The sequence below is a fragment of the Leptodactylus fuscus genome, chromosome 3, assembly GCF_031893055.1.
Source record: "Leptodactylus fuscus isolate aLepFus1 chromosome 3, aLepFus1.hap2, whole genome shotgun sequence".
Classification (NCBI taxonomy): Eukaryota; Metazoa; Chordata; class Amphibia; order Anura; family Leptodactylidae; genus Leptodactylus; species Leptodactylus fuscus.
Window position 1 is genome coordinate 49,704,294 of NC_134267.1, and position 21,153 is coordinate 49,725,446.

At 43.4% G+C, this 21,153-nt stretch overlaps 1 protein-coding gene across 1 annotated transcript in view; it reads right to left on the reverse strand.

Annotated features, from left to right (window-relative positions):
- Positions 1-21,153, reverse strand: part of SPTBN1 (spectrin beta, non-erythrocytic 1) — a 117,476-nt gene that overhangs the window by 79,466 nt on the left and 16,857 nt on the right. The window contains exon 2 of the mRNA XM_075267563.1: positions 10,940-11,124. Coding sequence (XP_075123664.1) covers positions 10,940-11,081 — 142 coding nt within the window. The 5' untranslated portion in view covers positions 11,082-11,124. The remainder of the gene's footprint in view (positions 1-10,939; positions 11,125-21,153) is intronic.

Below are 21,153 nucleotides of genomic sequence, written 5' to 3' on the forward strand. Positions count from 1 at the left end.
TTAAGGTTCTCATGTCTTGTGCATACACAATTCAGTGAAGCGAAGGCCGGACACCTTGGCTTCAATGCACATGTGCCCCATGTTCGGCTTCATTTTGGAACTTTGTTTTACTATTTAATAAAACCCTTTTAGTACATTTTAGTAGGTATCAAGTAGGGCCCAGTTTCTGCCTGGACCTAATTGGCATCCATACATGGCAGCCTGGCTACCATGGCAGCAACTTGGAAATCCCCGCTCCCTCCCAATAAATCATGTTATAAGAAGGCCTTCGGGCTGAGAGAAGGAGCTTTCCCACTTCTCTAACCAAAGTAGGTTACTCTCTAAGCAGAAAGCGATGTCCGCGGACTGTGATTGCTGAGGCCATTTAGTGGCCTCAAATAGGTTTTTTGGCGCGTGTCATAGTAGGATTCTGTGTCACTTCCTGACTGGCATAGACTTCCAAACAGACGAGCCTTGCGCCACTTGTCAGGGAAACTAGCCTTAATAAATCTGCCCCATAATCTCTAATTTTTTTCCTGTCCCAGTAACAGTAATAATTTGGTGCATTTATAGTAATGTACCAAATGTTTGTTTCTCCATTAGCATTTAGAAACATGAATGGTGTCCGAGCGCTGCCCTGGTGAACCTGCGAAAGATCGAAGTATTACAATACGCTTCCTTACTATAGATCGATCCACACTAATGACTTCCTTTCATCCTCTTCACTCATTATTGTACCAGCGAGTACAATACCAGTAATAAGTATGAGCTAGGCTAGAAGCATTTAAAGGGGCTCTAACAGCAAAATGATGCTGATAGAGCCTCACGTATGCGTGAATAGCCTTTAAAAAGGCCATTCAGGCACCGCTAATGTTATATTAAACTACCCACAACACACCCCCCCCCCCCCCCCGTTTTAAAATAATACCCTAAAAAAGAATATGATAATCATACCGTATAGTGCACACTGGGCGGGCATGCACGGTCTGATGTAATCTTTAGCCACGCCTACATCTTCTTTCTTCTTGCAGCGATGTCCTCGGGTCCCGTCTTCTTTTTCCGGCGTCATTGCTTGTAATCCCGTGCCGATGCAGTAGCGGGGAATTGAGCATACTCAGTTCCCCTGCTACTCCTCGGGTCCAGTCTTACTCATCTTCAATCCCGTGCCGGCACAGTAGCAGGGGAACTTAGCATACTCAGTTCCTCTGCTACTGCGCCGGTGCGGGATTACAAGCAATGACGCCGGAAGAAGAAGACGAGAAAGACGGGACCCGAGGACATCGGTGCAAGAATAAAGAAGATGTAGGCGTGGCTAAAGATGACGTCGGACCGTGCAAGCCCGCCCAGCGTGCACGATATGGTATGGTTTTTAAAGGCTATTCATGCATATGTGGGGCTCTATCAGTATAATTTTGCTGATAGAGCCCCTTTAAAGGGTCATAAATCCTCATATGTTTATTTTATGTTCTTCGTGTAATAATTTCCGCACATACATTTCTTCTGCATTGTGCTGTCTCTCTCTGTTATTCCTATTAGAACTTTATGAATAAATTCCCAACCGGACGTTACTAGTCTGGGTTGTGACCCTGCACAGTGCGACATTAACAGCAATGTCAGCGACACAACCCTGATTAGTAACGCCCAGTTGTCAAATTATTTAAGTTTCTAGGAGGAACTGCAGAGGAACAGCACAATGCAGAGTTCTAAGAAGTACATGCTCCAGATTTCTTATTTCAAGTATTTATTAAGACATGTCAAAATCAGAATTAGAGGCAATTCCACTTTTAGGCATCACATATTTACATTGGGATGTTCGCAAAAAACATCCAGTTGCCAAAACCAGCTAAAAACAACCTTATTTTAAAAAGAATCTTACAGATTGACATTTCCAGGCATATCCCACACAAGCATTTTTTTACAATAATCTTTTTACCAACAAACTACAATCTGCTATACCTTAGTAGCAGGGACCGCTAACACAGTGATAGTCTGCTAAGGAGCAACTTGCAAGGTTCATAGAGTCATACACCAGTTCCTTCTTTCACATGGTCAGTATTTTGCATCATTATTTGCACGTTAAAAACAGATGGGAAAGCTATATAACAGAAAGAGTGGTACCTATTCAGTGCTTTGGACCCACTCCTGATGTTGACCTGCAAATGCTGACCAAATAATGCCTGGTTCACATCTACATTCGGTAGTCATAGTCCCCAAACGGAATACCGAATACATTGACAAGCGGTGAGCAATGAAAGTACATGGACCCCATAGACTATGATGCGGTGCGTGTGTTTTCTGCGTGATGTCTACACGAATCATGCGGAGAGGAAAGTAGTTCACGAAGTAATTTTCGCTCCACATGTTCCGTGCGGACACCATGCGGAAAACACACGGACCCCATTATAGTCTATGGGGTCCGTGTGCTTTTATAAGTTCAACATTTGTCAACGCGTTCAGTATTCTGTTCAGGGGGTTCCCAAGCGGGATCCCCAAATGGAATACCGAACGCAGATGTGAACCAGGCCTTATAGTGGCCTAAAAGTATGTGTATAGTGGTCTCATCTTCTGCTACAGGATCTGTACTAAAAACCCAACAAATCTGATAATCTGCTGGTTTTCCATGAAGAATCAGAATAAATAGCTGGTCAAAAATTTTGCTTCTAGGGTGTGGACAAAAATTTCCATGTCTTATTTTTCCAATGCACGCACATAGGGTTACAGAAACATCATCAACGTGCATTGAAAGCAGGGCCATTGGATACGATAAGGAATCCATTCTGAAAACTATGTGGAATGAACGAGGCCTTAAACTCTACGTGTTACAGTGTATTTTTATAGATCTTTTTGAAACAATTTGCTAGCTAGGCCATGTCCATTTCTAACCAATAAAATAAAGGTCAAAGCAGCTAAAAATAGAGAAAATCTACATAACAGACACACTCTTGAAATATCATCAGAGTCCTCACTAAGGACAATGACCATTAATAAGTTGGAGGGAGAGGTCGGGAAGACATCCTGTTTATCTCTGGAGGATTCTGACAGCCTTGTGAATGACGACTGAAGGAAACACTCCAATAATAAGATGGGCTACATTGCGGAAACTGGCCCCTCCAACTCATGGAGGGGGAACATGTGAAACAAGACTTCAGAAGCCACCCACCCACATTTCCTCTACCTCAGGGAATGCAACAAAAATACCGGATCCTGCCCTGGAGAGCTCAGTCCCAAAGATAAGGAGACATTTGTCTCTCTTTTGTTAAAATGCAATCTGTTGATACAAACATGTGAACGGGATGTGCACTGGGACAACTGATAATCCATATGACATATGTGCTGGAAATCCATTTTAGTTATATTTGTATGGCTGCCAAGTACTACAAGAGAATAATAATATCATTGCGCTGCCCCATGTAATTTCTCTTGGTAATGACATCTTGCTAAATGGCAATAATTCCATCTAAGCGTTGACACTGGGTGCGGTCACCTAAAGAAAAAATACATCAAAAGGACAAGACGAGAAAAAAAATATTTTTAATCCGATTTTAAACTTTGTGTATTTATGCTTCACTGCAAAACTCCCAGGTTGTGTAACCCAAGGCTTTTGATCATTGGAGACTGACTCCTTCCCGAGACAAAAGCTTTGGAAACAGCTAAATAGAGAGGCAAATCGGGGTTTAACACACACAAAAAAACCTGTGTTCTCTGAGTTTCCAAGCACTTGTGTGTAAACATCCAAGGAAGAAACAAAAATTAAGATAATGGGAACGCTCATTGGGTTGGCAATGTAACCTAAAGGGCCAGCCCAGCCAAAGGTAATATAGTGCAGGGCCTAAGAGGGTACAAACAAAAAAAGAAAATCCGTCATGTATCACCAGTCTTGCTTTACGTGTCCCTTTAAGCCAAAACAGACTATGCAGTCTTGAAGACGTGTAAGGTATACCACCAACCAGAACATATCTATGTACAAGGACAGTCACAAGTATGAGAGCATATATCTATAGACACATGTGTGACGCTACTGTTCAAATAAAGAAAATTCCTATTATGCTTTATATGGTTGTTGACGGACTGAACTGCTTTACTTCTTTGTAAGTAACCCCAAATGGGAGATGGGCTTCCACCGTGTATCTAAGGGAGTGGTTTTATCTTGAATACGGTCAGAGAACTTTTTTCATATACATATCTATATCTATATGTACATACACACACTAATTTTTGTCTACCGAACTATGGAATCAGTTTTGTGGGGCAAACTGTAGATTTTATTAATACCAAACTGGTTTTTCCATTGACCCAATGGCTACATAGTTTTTTTTCCCGATCCAGATATAGTTGGATAACTGACTGCTTCCATAGAATATGTGAAGGCTCCAGAGCAGCGTGCAGGCTTGTAAAGCCAAATGTCTTACTTTAGAAAACCTGCCGAAAACTGTAATCCGACCAGAACTGCAATGGTCTACATCACAATTAAAAAGTCGTCCCACAACATTAATCTAAATGCCAGACCTCAGGAATGGACAGTCTCACATTAACCTCCAGAATTCCTCAGAGAAGAGGTGATTCAACGCCTAAGTCCCCACTAGTGACAGCTGCTAATGGAGAGGAAACGTCAATGACATCATGTAGCCATAATGATGAAGCTCAAACTGAACAGAACTACACCGCCACACCCTCTATTAGATAGAATTAAAGCAGCCTTTATAAACTGTCCACACTAGGGATCCCTAATACAACTTCATATACTGCAATATAATGTGTAAAATAACTGCTGACAACATATCAGATAGGACTGACATGGTGATGCCATAGAGATGTGAGACAGATTAAGGGCTAGTTCACACGGGGCCAAAGGGACAGATTTTGACAGCGGAATCCACGTCATAATTCGCCCCTTTACAATGGTGGTCTATGAAGACCACTAGCGAGCTGCCCTTTCTTCAGGCGTATTCCGCGGCTCGCTGAGCCACAGCTACCGCCTGGCAGCCGCAACCTCCGGCGTTGGCCCATTTATTTGAGCCGACTCCGGGGTGGGTGAAGCCGCGACCGCGAAATCGTGACAGGCGGGTTTTGACCATATTTTGACTTGTCTCCCCATGTCAAAATATGGTCAAAATCCACCCCACCGCCCCCCGTGTGAACGAGCCCTTACTTGTTCTATGCCAGCTGGCCAAGTAGCATGTGCCATATGTCCTTCGTAGGCACATCCCTGCTGAGGAATATCAGACATGGTCAGTGATCAATCCTAAACTCCATCTGACATTATTTACCTCCACAGTCAGCAACTGTATTTGGCTGAAACATCACCCACCCTCGGTGGACAAGGTCCACATGATGTTGAGGCGTTACATAAAACATTATGTAGCCGCCCGTCATGCAGGTGGGCAGAACTTGGCTTCATGATACTGCCGTATGGATGACTCCTACGGCTACATTTATACTTAGAATCAAATAATACTACTACTAAATATGGAGCGACAGCGGGAGTGTACAGCACCGTGCACAACTCAAGTTATTCACATGATAACAGTTTAACATAAAAAAAAGTCTAGGTGTAGCCCCAAAAGCCACGCAATACTGAAGGTAATTAGCCCAAAATTTGTCTAGCCATTCGCTATCACAGGTGAGCAGGGTAAGGCGGGCATCAGCTCAACTGTACGAACTTATATGGTCTATAGTGAAGAATTAGTCAGACTTAGATGTTATGCACACAACCGCGTAGGTTACACCAGCTGTGACTGAATGGCATGGGCCGAACAAACTCAGCAGCAAAACCAGGCAGGGGTAAGACCTGTCCTGGGTTTTTCGGCACAGGCTGTCTGCCCTCCAAAAATCAACGGTCGTGTGCATGGACCCATACAAATTAATGGATCAGTGTGCTATCCAGGAAAACCCCAGTGTGCATGGGCCCTTACTGCAACAAGTAACAAGTAAGCCACCTACATCTCACCGATACAGAAGGGTAATCGTGTAGGCAGTCCATCACCAATGTGTTACTAGATGGATCATCCATGTTCTGATCTACCAAGTCTGTTTTGTTAGTGTATGCTAGTAGTCCCACACTATTCACTTCTCCGCTCGTGTGACTACAACTTCCAACATGCTGGAGAACCGCTTTATACAACACATAACTGGTGGTAGTGTATAAAATCCCACCCGATCATTAGGGGGTTGCATTCGACCACGCACCTCTCCAGCACATGCAGCTAAACTCATCAATGGAGGGACAGTTGGAACAGAGAATACCAGGTATGGGGCCCTAAACCCAAGCAGCATCAGGGGCCCAAAATTCATGACAGGTTACCTCTAAGACTGTTTAATGATTGGTTATTTCTCCACCTTTTACTTGACGAAGTAAAAGATTCATTTATATTGCCATCATCTGGGCATGAATACAACTAAACAAATCATTAAAAGAGTTCTTGCAAAATCTGGACCATCACACGGCTCTGTTAGACACGCTATGAATGTCATGTAGATCTAGGCCATAGACAAGCAAAATCTGAACTTTGGCTTTATTATAAAGAGTCACATGAAGACCCTCAACATGTCACGGCCTCCTACAAGGTCAGCACAAGCACTCCGTATGATCCTCCTTGGGGTGGAAGGAGGGGGTAAGATTTCCAGCAAACTCCTGAAGCAGTCTTTCAGAAACTTGGAAAACATAAATGGCTCCCTCTCTCATGACCCCTCCATCAATGTCTAGAAAACAGCTGAGGGGTTGGAGGTTAATGATACTCTGGGTAATACAGTCAGGGAAAGAGAAGCTCAAGCTTAGCAGAGATGTCCAAGATTAGAAAAACATGGCTACCTTCTTCTAGAAAGGGCAACAAACACAGCCAGTGGTTTTGTCCGATATTGTGGCTCATCTACAACGCAGGCAATGAGGTAGAGCTGCAATACCACACACGACCTGTGGACAGGTGTGGCAATGTTTTTAGAAGAAAACAGACAGTTTTTCCTAATCCCGGACAATTGTTTCATCCTTTAGGCTAAGGCCCCACATTGCGGAAACGCAGCTTTGTTTGTTCCAGATTTTGTTGTGGTTTTATGAGCCAAACCCAGGAGTGGATTGAGCAGAAGGTAGAACTGTAAGTACTTCTTATATATTCCCATTCCTATTGTAGCCATTCTTGGCTTTGGCTCAAAAAAAACCCCACAGCAAAATCTGCAACAAAAAAAGCTGCATTTCTGCAACGTGGGGCCGCAGCCTTAATATCAGAGTGGAGAGAAAGAGGGGGAGACAACATTAACAGGAGCCTGTCATCAGGATCACACTGCTTGAAATATTGACATGGTCCATTGAAACGGACAACTAGGTGCAAAGCCACCTATAACAACTGCAAGTGGTGTTTTTACGTTGCTCTCTCTACTTTTCTCAATGTGCGTTGGGGTGGAGGGAGGTAATCGGGCTGCGTCACATTCACGCAACTTTTGTGGCAAATAGAATGGCAGAAATCCATGTCATCTATGGTATAGACATCTGCTGAGATGCCTGGCACAGGACACTGGTCTTTATGAATCCAACACAAGGCTGCCCGTAAAACATGGCAATATTTCAGAGTGGACACAGAATTCTTTTTTATTATTATAGTTTTTCTAACCTATAGTTTACTAAAAGGCCACATAACTATATCAATTGACAGAGAAATATGCAATAGCAAGGTTTGCAAGCATCTAATAATCTATTCAGCGCAATGTGCGCTGGGCACTAGTGAAGGTGGGGGTGGCGGTATAATGTACGTGCCATGTTCATAAGTGCAATATATCCCACAGCACTGAGACATTCTGCTTCAAGGTCAGAAATGCAGCAAGTTAGTATGGGATCTGGAGAATCATTTACAGATTGTGCCATTAGGGCGTGAGGCATGACATAACCTCATACTTCCTCCAATATGAAGAATATACAGAATGCGCCTTCCCCATTTGCCCTGAGCCTCCCCGTTATCACTGTTATAACAGACAGGGACGTCTACTACTTTATAACCTTGTCTCGAAATTATTTCCACAATGTATTCTACAAGTAGGAGACAGATGGAAAATCCCCACATATCAAATATGCATTATAGGTATTGAATTTTACAGCAAGCTGTCAGTGTTACCAAGCTGGGGCAGCTGATGCCAATAACTTGTGTGGAAAGGGTTAATTCTATGCATTGTGGTGTTATATAGGTGCCCTAGTAAGCAATGCTGATTTGCGAACAGTTATTACTTTGGACTGACCAGGCTACAGTCATATTACAGCTTATAAAATATCTATATCTAGATGTTAAAAGGGTTTTCTGGGACTAAGTCAATTTTTTTCATACCGATGACTTATTGGGGGGGGCAGACAACCGCGCTACTGTTCAAGAAGCCTCCAGGTCTCAGAAGCTTCTTGTGGACTGGGAGTGCATGCACAACTGCTTCTATACAAGTAATAAAAACAACGTGGCAGCCTCATCCACGGCGCTGCTCCCATTACTTGTATAGGAGTGGTGCTGCACCGGCTCCCAATCCACTAGTAGCTTCCAACACCCGTAGCCTGCTGTAACAGCTGATCTGCGTGGGGTCTGGGTGTTAGACCCAGATAGGTTATCAGTATCAAAAAATGTTTTGAGGAAAACCCCTTAAGGCTAAGGCCCCACGGGCCGGAAATGCAGCACTAAAGCGCTGTGGGAACAACTGTGACGTGAACGCATCGCGGTTCTTCCCGCAGCGCTTTCAACAGAAAGTTCAAGGAGATTTCCACCACGGACTTTCTGTTACAATTATATCTATGGGAAAACCACCGGCGTTTCTGTAGATATAATTGACATGCTGCAATTTTCAAACGCAACGGTTTTGGAAATTGCGCACTGCGATTTTTTCCGCACAGTGGGCATGGGATTAGCGATTTATCCACGGTGTTTCCGCCGCGGGCAAATCACGGCATTTCCGGCCCATGGAGCCCTGGCCTTAAAGTAGAATCTAAGGCTAAGTACACGAGGGGGGGGACAGAGAGTGAACCGCGGGGAACCGTGTCACTCTTGGGTCAAAACCCGCCTGCCACGGTCGCAGCTCCACCCCACCCCCGAATGAATGGGCCGACTCCGGAGGTTGCTGCCGCCAGGCGGACGTCGTGGCTCACCAAGCCGCGGAATCTGCCTGAAGAAGGGGCAGCCCGATGTCGCTCACGGAAAAAAGCAGCCTGGCGGTCTCCATAGACCACCATTGTGAGGAGGCGGATTATGACGTGGATTACGTGCCATAATCCGCCCCCCCTGTGTCCGTGTGAACGGGCCCTAACATAACTCTACAAGTAGTAAAGAATAACAGGGTTAACATGAAAAGGATCATTATTAGTCTTGAGAACTCACTCCCGCCCACGTGCCATATTAGAATAAATGGACATCATATAAGTTGCGGTCCTGCACATCACTCAGGACAGTTTAGAAGGTCAGCAGTTTAGTAGTTTACAAAAATGGCTACTTTCTTCCCAAAAAAGCACCAAATCTGTCATTATGTATAGGCTGGAAGCTGCTAAAGAGGAGCCCCATGCCCCAGATCAGATTGGGTCACCAGGTTTGGGGCCTTATACCATAGAAGCATAAAAACATGCTCTAGTTTAGGGGTTCAAAACTGGTGACAGGTTACCTATAACCCAGTTATATTAAAGCAGAAAAAGCTGTGCCCTATGTGCTGTAATACTAAACTAGTACATACATGAAACAGTATATATTTAGCTATATCTGGATAAGATTAGAATACTTCGCCATCCAGCCTTGAAACCTTCAATTCCAAAGTTCAGGCCTGTAACAGTAGAGGGGTGGGGAACTGTGCAGAGTATGGCCGCCCGTCAGATATGCTGTAGTTATGGCCCATCCAGTCAGACTTCTTACAGGGTTAACTACAGCTGGCTGTCCTGACCTTGACAAACAACTGCGTGTGACATGGGTTTCAGTCATGTGAACTTGTGGTTAGACCCAGTGAATTGTAAATTATTCTTATTTTAGAGCAGAGAAAAACAACATCATCAGAAAACAGAAAAATGCCTGGGCACAAAGGAGAGAATTGCAAAACCAGCCGAAATACAGCAAAATGTGAGAAAGCCGAAGTCTATCGCCTGTAGGTGGGGCACGGTTTTCTGAGTAGCCATCAGAAATGCAATAAAGTCTGCCAAGAAATCACTCAAGAGTGAATAAAACTAAGGCACTAAGGGCTAGTTCACACAGGGCAAGAAGGGGTGGATTTTGGTGCGAAATCCACCTTAAAATCCAACCCCTCACAATAGAGGTCTATGTAGACCGCTAGCGATCTTTTTTCCATGAGAGGTTTGTTCCCGCTCGTGGAAAAAAGAAGCGAGTTGCCCTTTCTTGAGGCGGATGCCACGGCGCAAATTGCCGTGGTGCGTCCGCATCAAGAAAATCCCTCCGGACTAGGCCCAGTCATTTGGGCCTACTCGGTAGCGGGAAGCCACGACAGTTGCGGCAGGCACATTTTGGCCCTGATTCTGACGCACTTCCTGTGTCAAAATCAGGACCAAAATACGCGGTCACTAGCTCCGTGTGAACTAGCCCTTAAACTAGAAGGTCTGGGACCCAACAGACACATGGATCAAACACCAGTAGCTTAGCTATAGGGGTCGTGACAGTTGCATTGTCGACTAGGCCCCTACACCAAGGGGCATCACTGGCCCCCTAATCTCGCAACTGAACTGTATATATACCTTCTCTTCCTACACAGCACTGATGCGGTGTCCGGCTGTGGGTCTCTTATATTGTCCTCCTGGCTCTCCATCTTTCTCTCAGTGGCGCCATAGAGTAGTATATGGGGAGCCACAAGAACAATAGAAATGGCGCACAACTGGGCAGCCAATTTTGTGAAAAAGCCCTAAAAGATGAATTGGAGGAAAAAATCAATACAGAAAACCACACTTTAAAGATACAGAGCTCACCCCAAGACAGACAAGCAAAAAGCCAGCAAATAAAAGTCGTGAACCCACCTGCTAGTGCCTTGATGCGGGATCGCTCAAAGAGTCTGGCGGAGCTGTTCTCATTGTCCCATTCGTCGTCCCAGCGATTGTTGACATCGCTGTACTGCTGTTGTATCTCAATGTTGTCATAGTCTGTCGCGACAGCCGTCATTCTGGACCTCCCTAACCTATCATCAGCTACAGTTCACTCAGATCTGAAAGGCAAGCAAAAGTGACATGAAGTTACTGGACAGGACACTGGTGAATAATATCTGACATCTGAAACATCTCAGTTCCACTGCACGCAAACAGGAGCTGACGCCCAATAATAATGAAAAATACCCAATTATCTAACCATGCTTACAATGCGTAGAGCAAACAGGAAGAACAATATCAATCTATGTTCATCCAAGAACTTCAAAGCCGTTACATTGCGTTTCCTAGTAGTTACTGAATTATACCCACAACTTAAACAAGTACCATCTGTAGTTACCAACAAGGACACCATTTTCCATATGATCTGCACATAACCAAACACGAACCCCTACAGTCATATAAAAAGGGGACGTTGTGGACACCAACTGTAGATGTCTCCACCAGGTAAGGCTAGGTTCACACGAGCATTCAGGCTTCCGTCCTTCTGGTCCACTGGTTTTATACTGAAACTAGTGGAGAGAAGTTCTCCTTGCAGGACTTTTCTCTCCAACGATTTTACGTGGATTCTCTGGCAGTCTTCTGCGGAGACTCCAACACAAGTGTGAATCTTAAAGCAAGTCTGTAAGGTGATTTCTGCTGCCATATCCGAGAGGATACGATAGAGGGAGAGAAGCTGAGCTTGTGAATAGATAGATAGATAGGTAGATTTAGAGCAGGATGTGTAAGCAAAAAGCAGAGCAAATTCTGACAGGAATCCTAAGGGAGACAGTGAGAGTCCGTCTTATCCCAAACATACTGGCTGATTGGTAATGATCGTTGTGTATATTGTGATGAAAGTTGTCAAATGTAGAATCAGACCAAAATACCACACAGCAGCACAGTCTTGTCTGGTACGACATTGAACAAACATGGCCGACCTCATTATAGTCAATGAGTTATCAAGTAAGCAACATAGACTCCGCAGACGTCCGTGTCCTGCCGCACTCGCCCATACAGTTCTATGGGTGGGTCTGTGCAGTGTAGCAATTCATGGCCATTACGGACATGCTCTATAAATTGCGGACCACGGTTGCGGCCCGGCCACACCACGGATAAAATATCCGTTGGTGTAAGAGGCCGCATTGAATATAATGTGTCCGCAAATGGTCTACAATTGAAAACCCTCAACTGCAGACCATTTGCGGACTTACATTATGGCCGTGTAAGACCAGCCTAATGCTAGCTGGATTGGGCAACATTGTCTTATGGATGACAAACATTTCCTAGTCACATCAAACCCACAGAGAACATAAGGTATGTATCAGAAGAGGGGTAGGTCATAAGGGGTACAATGTCTCATCTAGGAGGCCAAAACAGTTACTCTAGCTTGGCTTTAACCCCAGATTATGCCAATTCTTGTCAGGAAAACCAGGAACTGATCTGTAGGGAACTAGCTTTCAAAAAGGTGGCACTAGAGCAAATTCCCCTCTTCCACCAAAGAGGACTTCTTTACATATTCCTAGAAGAGAGGTATATGTTAGCAGTGCTGTGGAGTCCGTACGCCAAACCACCGGCTTCTCTTTTTCCACAGCCCGACTCCGACTCCTGCAACTTCTCCCAAATGGCTGACAGTCATGGCCGGTCAGAAACCATAAAACTCCTCTGAATCACAAAACATCTAGTAACTGAATCGCTAGGAGAAAGTAACACACTGCATCTAATTATACAAAACCAATAATTGTATAAATTGTATAAATTAAGAATAATTCATTTAATTTCCGACTCCACAGCCCTATAGACAAGGGAAACATGAAAGCTAAATATTGGCGTGCTAAATCACAACTAAATTGTGAATGGAGTCACGTTGCAACCAACAAGTCACCGCAACACACAAAAACCCCAAACCTGCCAGATCTCAATGCAACCACATTCACTGTGATTTAGCCTAGTGAACTTGAAATCTTAACGCTGTGCGGGAACACTTAGCATCGTAGATACAGCTAGGGCTGCGTTGCGATCGGATGTTAACAACAACATTACCATCCATTTTATGCACCGAAAAAGAACTAAGCTATAAAATGAAGTGTATAAGAGCCTACAAAAAAATAAGAGGCCTCTCCTGTTATTATGCTGGTGCCAACGCAACCCTAAAGGCTTCTGGGAAAACACATTAGTCTCTGTGCCAAGCCCCTCACAAGAAAGCAGCAATTGTAACCAGCATTATTTACAGCCGCAGGGCTCGCTGGAGTCACAGATTTACAACTCACACAATGTCACATCTTTTTTGTGAGGCTGAGGAAATGGCTTTTCATGAATGTCACACAACTCGAGAATACCTTTGGAAAGTGAAGTGCATGTTTACGGACTTGTCGCAGACTTGTCGCTCTACATGTCGCAATCCTCTTCTATATGTATACATTGATTGTTAGCAGAGACAATGCAGAGCACAGGATTTCCATTATTTCCAATGTGAAGAGTTGACTTCCCTGTTACTTTACTGCCATAGTGATTCACATGAACCCCCCCTCCCAGAGAATTAGTTATCTCAAAACCTCTCTGCATTCAGACCCTTCACAATATTCTTTTAGCAGAACATGGCTTCTTAGATCAGGGGTCTCTATATAAAGCCCTGCTAAACATCTTCATAAGGATAATATCTGATGCTGAAAAACAAGCCGTAGGGTTTACAATAAAGTCTGCAGCAGAAATCAGAGGCGGAGCCTTGCAGCCTCTATCGTGGATTTGCATGTTTACACTGTACATGCCCACAGCCTCAGAGACAAATGTAAAATGTGCTGCGGCCATAAAGTGAATATCGTCCGCAGAAAAACTGATGGGACATCCTGAATGAAGGCTTATAGAGTCAAAGAACAGAATCCACAGAGTTTCCAACTTTTCATGCAAACTCAAGGTTTAAAGCAGAGCTGTGTTACTGATGAAAACATATTCATTGGCACATCATACAGTATACATCTGTCATGTAACCCAATGTGCTGCTCCCTGCCGTACAAAACAGCTTATCCACAATAAGACGACCGGCTGATCCTACACATTAATGGTATAAAGGAAATGATCTTTCATTTTGTGCTGTAGTGAATAACAATGATGGAAACATTTAAAGTACATGCAACGTTTGGGAAAAATATATATATATATTTCAGCTATATTTCCACTAAAGTAGTTCTCAGCAGACCATGCAAAATGCTGGACAGGATCCATTATCATCTACTCCACCCAGGATGAAAGAAGTAGCTATTGATCCATGCTACAGAAACCGACGAGCACATGGGACCAACCCCATGAGAATAGGGCGTGAGCTCGCTCTAAATCGCTCGTCGGCTGGAAAAATAGCAAAAATACAAATGCTTTATAGCATTTATAGCATATTACAAGATACAGTAAGCTATACCAGCCTATACTTCTGGAAAGTGGGCTCAATTAGACAGCTAGAAAAAAAAAATTCCAGAAGTGAAGGATACTACAGTATCAATAATAGTTATGCTCACGCAGTGTTTGCGCATGTTCCTCGCTCACAATTAACCAGCCATTGTGTGTCATGGGAGAAGTGTGCTGTAGTTCTTATGGGAGTAGTAGAGAATTTGGCATTTGCAGCAATTTCACTGAAATTTGACAGCAATGTGTGAATAGAACCTTAGAGGGTGAGGCTGTTGAGAAACAAGATCCACATAGGACTGACACAGGTTAGAGTACTGCTGAGAAGTCAGCCTTATTGCCTTTACATCACGCCACACAGGAGATGAATTACATCAATAACACGAAGACACTTCTGTGTAATATGACGCTCAATGTTATGGACGTCATTTATCATGTTCATCCTCTATGGTAAGCCACATCCTATAATGCACAGGGACACTTAGAAGCACAAATTATCAATGTCTAAGAAATATCGATCAGCTAATTGACTATAATAATCTGCTGCATCCAAAAACATGTCCGGGAGCGAGGAAGAAGGTGAAATACTAAGCGTGTTCAGAAACGGAAAGGTCATCAATGCCCAATGCAAGCAGAAGCCGGGTTCACACAGGGATTTTTGGTCAGGATTTTAACGAGGAATCCATGTCAAAATCCAGCTCAAAAAAACACATCCCATTGAATTCAATAGGTTCCATTTTCCGCGAGCGGAAAAAGAAGCGACATGCCCTTTCTTGAGGCGGATTCCACGACGCGACACCTCCCTTCCGACTAGGCCCATTCATTTGGGCCTAATCCAGAGCAGAATGCCGCGACTGGATGCCGGTGTACTTTATGCATTATACAGGCATCCAGTTGCGGCTAGCCGTTTTTTGGACTGGATTCCGAGACAGCCTCCGCGTCAAAATCCGGTCCAAAAAAACCCCGTGTGAATCCGGCTTAAGATGTAGATGCCATGAATGGCCTTTTAGCTGGCCAATGGCAGACTTTAAAAACAGATGTGACATGCTGGAATTTTTTGTTATCTGAAAATATCAGAGTTTGTCCAACATGTGCACTTTTATATCCTTTTAAACAATTGACTGCTCCAGGTTAGTTGCTCATTTTGATGGGATAGTTTATACAATCAGATGGCCGGATGACCGCTACCCAAAATCCAATGTGTACAGTCACCTGTAGACTCCAGCAAAGCACAGACAAGCAAAGACATGACAAATGTATTATAAGACCTGTAACTTTTAATGAATTTGTTGTTTCATATTCATGACATTTACAATCTTTCTTTGAGAGAACATTCCCAGATTGTTTGTCGCTCGCCCAATGTCATAGAACATGTATGGCAGGTCTGAACTATTGTATCGGTCAGTATGGACTGAAAATGATTGGTCAACCTTCAACCTATTTAAAGTTTAAAGGGATTCTACCAATAAACTAACATTTTTTCTATTTACCACGCCGGAATAGCCTTAAGAAAGGCTATTCGTCACATACCTTGCTCAGTCGCCTCCAACCCGCCGATCCGTAGAAATACCGTTTTTTACCGGTATGCAAATGAGTTCTTCAGCATCAATGGGGGCGGGCCCAAGCGCTCAAATGGCAATGGGGGCATCCCCATTGCTGCCAGAGAACTGTCTCCAGCGACGCCTCCATTTTCAGCTGCAACCGCCTCTTCTGTCTGGGTCAAACTGCGACGCCTGCGCAGTTGGCTCTGCCAGTGAGACACCAGCAGAGCAGAATGCGCATGCCGGCCGGCGGCCATTTTTGGGAGGCCACTCCTGTTTTGAACTACAAGAGCAAGAACGGCCTCCCATGCCGGCCGGCATGCGTAGTCGGCTCTACTTGTGTCTCGTCGGAGTTAACCCTGATGGAAGACAACGAGAGAACTCATTTGCATACCGGTAAAAAACAGTATTTCTATAGAACAGCGCCCGGAGGCGACTGAGCAAGGTAGGAGACAAATAGCCTTTCTTAAAGCTATTCTGACATGGGAATTAGAAAAAAATATTGGTTTAGTCGTAGAATCCCTTTAAAAACACCTCCGCTGCCAATCTCATGAGGTTTCTCACTAATGTGCTCGAACATGGTGGTGAAAGATGAATATACTTGTAGGAGGGGGTAGGCTTCCTTAAAAATCGGAAAACCACCCCTTTAAACCTACCTGAGATATCTAGTATAAAATCATAGCAGCGACAAGCCTTGCTGAGGTGTGGCTAAGGCCATATAAAAGCCCTGAAATGAATGGAATACATTTGTGGATATTGGATATCCATCACAATATAGGTTAACATTTCAAGAGGGAAAAAAAAAAACAAAAAAAAACGCAAGACAAAAAAAACAAAAAAAAAACAGGATTAGTCGAGGTCAAGTTACCGCACAGAAGTGCGGTGCAAAAAAAATAAGAACATAAGCTATAAAAACTTTATAATTTGCAAAAATGACCTAAAACATTCTCTAGTTCACCACTACAGGAAATCAAACCATAAACCAGGGAAGATAACCGAACACCACTACTGGAAACCACAAAAAGCTGTTTTCACTGGTTCCTATTTTGGCTGCAGATTAACAGACCCACCACAATTCTGAAGACTTTTTCTTTCTTTTCATCCTCAAAATAAATTTCCCTAGAAAGTTACTGTGTAAGATTACTATAGCACACTCATCGTAACCGCAGACAGTCCGGGACTCTTCACAGATATCTGCTGCCACCTACTGGAAATCTTCCATATCGCCTGCAAATACTATACGGACTAATGGGATGAAATACTCTACAGAAAATTTGTAATACAATATACAGAATGCAAGTATATTGAGTAACAGGGACTTCCATTAGTTATAGAAAGAAAGCCCTTTGTGTTTTATGGGGTCGTGTTACCAGCGCCATGACGTAACAACATTAGATCAGGGACACAAACCTGGCGGGAAGTGATCACATACAAACTAAGCTCCTACAATAGAAGGCACAGGCTCTGACATGACAACTAAACACCAGTACAATTACTATAATGACCTCATAGCCCGAGTACACAATACCCAGAGGACCTCCATAATACACCAAGCTGTCTCACCGAGAATAAAAACAGGGGGAGGGGAGCACAAACCAGTGCAAGGAGATTAGAAGACGTTATTTAAAATCTACCTTCACCTTTCTATCACTGAAACATAAGAGAAGATGCTGGGGATCGATGGACGGGACCACTAGGAAAAAGGGGCCTATGGCCTGTGCTTTAAACTACTGTTCAGCTGAGGCCACCTAATACAGAAACACAGCAGAACAAGACAAACTCTAGACAGTCCCAGAAACGTGACTACAATTTAATTGTTCTTCCCACCATGGGTTACCGCAATCCTGGTGACTCAAACCTCAATATGAGATCGGGGGTATCCAATCTCCTGGCATCCCAAGGATCAGTTGAAGGGTCCATGGTGCTCCAACTAGCACCTCATGTTCTTCACTGTATATTTAGCAGATATTCCTGGCAACGCACCTCAGTCCCATTCAAAGACTTGCAATACCAGATATGGCCACTACAAAGTGTATTGAGCAGAACCTGTTCAACAATGAAGTGGGCATAGCTCCTGAATCAGTGACTGGTGAGGATGCCAGGAGTCAGCTTACCACCATGATGATATTATACTAAATCTACACTGGGGGCGTTCACACTACCGTCAGTGTCCGACAGGTAGTGTCCGCTCCTAGTTTCCGTTCAAAATCTCGCACGGACATTAGGAGCGGACACTAGCTGTGTCCGGGACACTTGTCATTCATTTAAATGGCGATCGGGTGCGTTCTTTTGCACTCCGTGCCCTTCCTTCACTGTCCGCTTGTAAAGATGTCCGACTTTTCAAGCGGACAGCAAAAACCTACATGTCAGGAGATTATTATCTGGTTTTCTTAAGACACTGCCTGCTTTGGCATAGACAGAATACAGATTACCATGAGCATTGAACAGGAGAATGAGAACCATTCATTTATGAAATGTTATTTTACAATTAGAGACAAGCTGTAAAACAATATCACACTAAATCGGGGCATGCAGAAAGCGAATGCCTGATTCTTTTGACTCAAACAAGATAAGCTGCTGCTAAAGGTGCCAGGTAGTGGCTTATTCCCCTTACCCCATTTTGGAACACTTGCACAATTGGCCAAGCCAGGTTTGCACAGGTATGGGGGAGTTACAGGGAATAGCTGTTGGCCAAATACCAGTTAATTGAGAGCTATTGCAGGTTTATGGCCTGCTTTAGTCTTCAGTTCACAGCAGAATTTCTGTTAAAATGAGGGCAGAGAAGGGGCAAGGCTTGGCTGGAGATCAAAATGATAAATTTGGCAGCAAGGTCAAGTTCACACCTGCATTAAAGGCTCTACACAATTTTTCCACAGTGGATCTCACTGCAAATCCACTACAATTCCCAGCCAAACTCATTGGGATAAACATTTACCCCATATAATGACGGCGCGATACCCAAAGTGAACACTTACAGAATTTCCACAAGAAAACGAGCAAGTGCCACTACATGTGGGTGTTTTGTTTTTTTGTTTTTTTTTTTTTTTATAATTGTTGGGATTTTACTTGCTGCAATTTTGGGGGTGCAGAATCTACAACGCGATTGCAGATCATCTGAACTTAAGAAGTGTGATTTATGGGCAAAACAGGGCAAATGTAACAACTAAGGTTACATTCATAAGATCCTGTAATACTAGGACGGCATCACGTGTGTGACCAGTGATGGCTGTACTAATAGTCACGATGTGTCCTTTACAGGGATGTTTATATAGGAACCCTTGGCTAACGTTTCATCTCAGCCAGTCGGGATTAACACAGCAGCTCCCACTTGTCTGCGTAAATGGATCAGTGGACAAAACAAACTGCACAAAACGCCTTATTTTTAACTCATAGGTTAATGAACGCTCATGTGAAAAACATGTCCGTCTTATTTTGGTACGTTAATGCCAGATGATAATCCTACGCGTCCTACACCTGCCAATCTGCAGCCTCCTGCTAGACAGTCTACAGTTCTACAAACCAGTTTCCCCAACCAGTCCCATGGTGTCTCTTTCAGCTTGGAAGACGACCAGAACCTGCAGGCTGTGTAAAGCTTCCAGCAAGTGAAAAGATGATCTGGAAAAATCCCTATTTGTGGCGCCTTGTCTCCGGAGCGTTCCAGAAGACTACCCGTGTTGCCAGCTTTGTTCACAAACACACTAAGAAATAAATATGGATGTATGAGTCACTGCCGAGATAAAACACAAATTAAAGGCTATAGCGACATGAAAAAGTGGCACAATGAAACGCATTTAATACGGGTTTATTTATAACGTGTGCATAAGCCATCCAGATGCATTACTGGATTTAACAATTACATCTCTGCAGAAGGATCATTATCTCTGAGTAATATTGATGTACACACAGCAGCTGCAGCAAAAGCACATTTATGTACAGGCTTGGATGAAAAATGCCAGCTATCGATTTTCTGTTTTGGAAACACTGACCTTGTATTACTGGATATCACGTGACAGCAAATGACTTTTTGCTCTTTTAAGGGCGAAAGACCAATATGGGTGTGAAACATAATACTTAATGTAAAAAAAAGAAAAAATCCCTTGTATTCGTTTCATTGTATCATCTCCTGACATATACCGCCAATAGATGCCACTGTATATACACTGGCAAGTGTCACTCTAGCTTCCATGTCAAAAACTATAAGCCATGCAGTATATATTTTTTGCTGGATGCCAGTTTATAAACTAGACTGCAAATGTAATAGCAGGGAAGGAAAAAACAAAAACGCCTACATATAAGGGCACTCTTATGGCCTCCATCGGTCACATAGGGGTCTAGAGATGCATTTTGGCAGGATCTTACTTAGTGTATAAATACATTACAAGGTAGGCTTCCCACTACAAAGTATGAATATAGAATAATATAAATATATTACCTAACAAACAAAAAATTTATATGGACTATAGTATAAATAGTATATATAAATATAATGTAATGTACGTATAGCGTATTAGGCCGCACCACTTGATCATTGAATTCAGGTGTTCTACAAACCAGTGGGACTGAATAAGATCCAGTACCTAGCCACGTGAGCACCTTTGCAAACATTTATTAAAGAATGGGTCATTCTAAAGATCCCACTGAATTCCAGTGTGACCCACGTAAAGGGACAGAACAAATGCACAAAGCAAGGTCCATAAGCCTGACTGGTCCACACAGAGCACTAACCTCAGCCCCACCCAATACCTTCGGGATCAACTAGAACAGATATTGTGAACCAGGCCCCCTCACTCAGCATCAGTGTCTGACCTTACAAATGTACTTCTGGATGAATGGGTAAAAATGACCACAGACGAAAGGGGCCATTATCAATGTCTATGGATTTAGAATGGGATAAAAAAAAAAACCTTCAGTAGATGTAATGTGTAATGCCCTAATACTTTTGCTCATCTAAAGAGAATAAATAAAAGGCTGAACTGAATTGTTGACAGTGAAAATATGGAAGGAAACGGTGGAAAACATAAAATTAACAAGTAAATTGGTAAATATGTATGCATATATAAAATAATAAGGATGAAAAAGCCAACAAAATATGACTGCCTGCCTAAGACATCTGCAGAGCTTTATGAAACATCTAATGCCAATGAAGGGAACTTGGTAAAATGGGTATAACTAGAG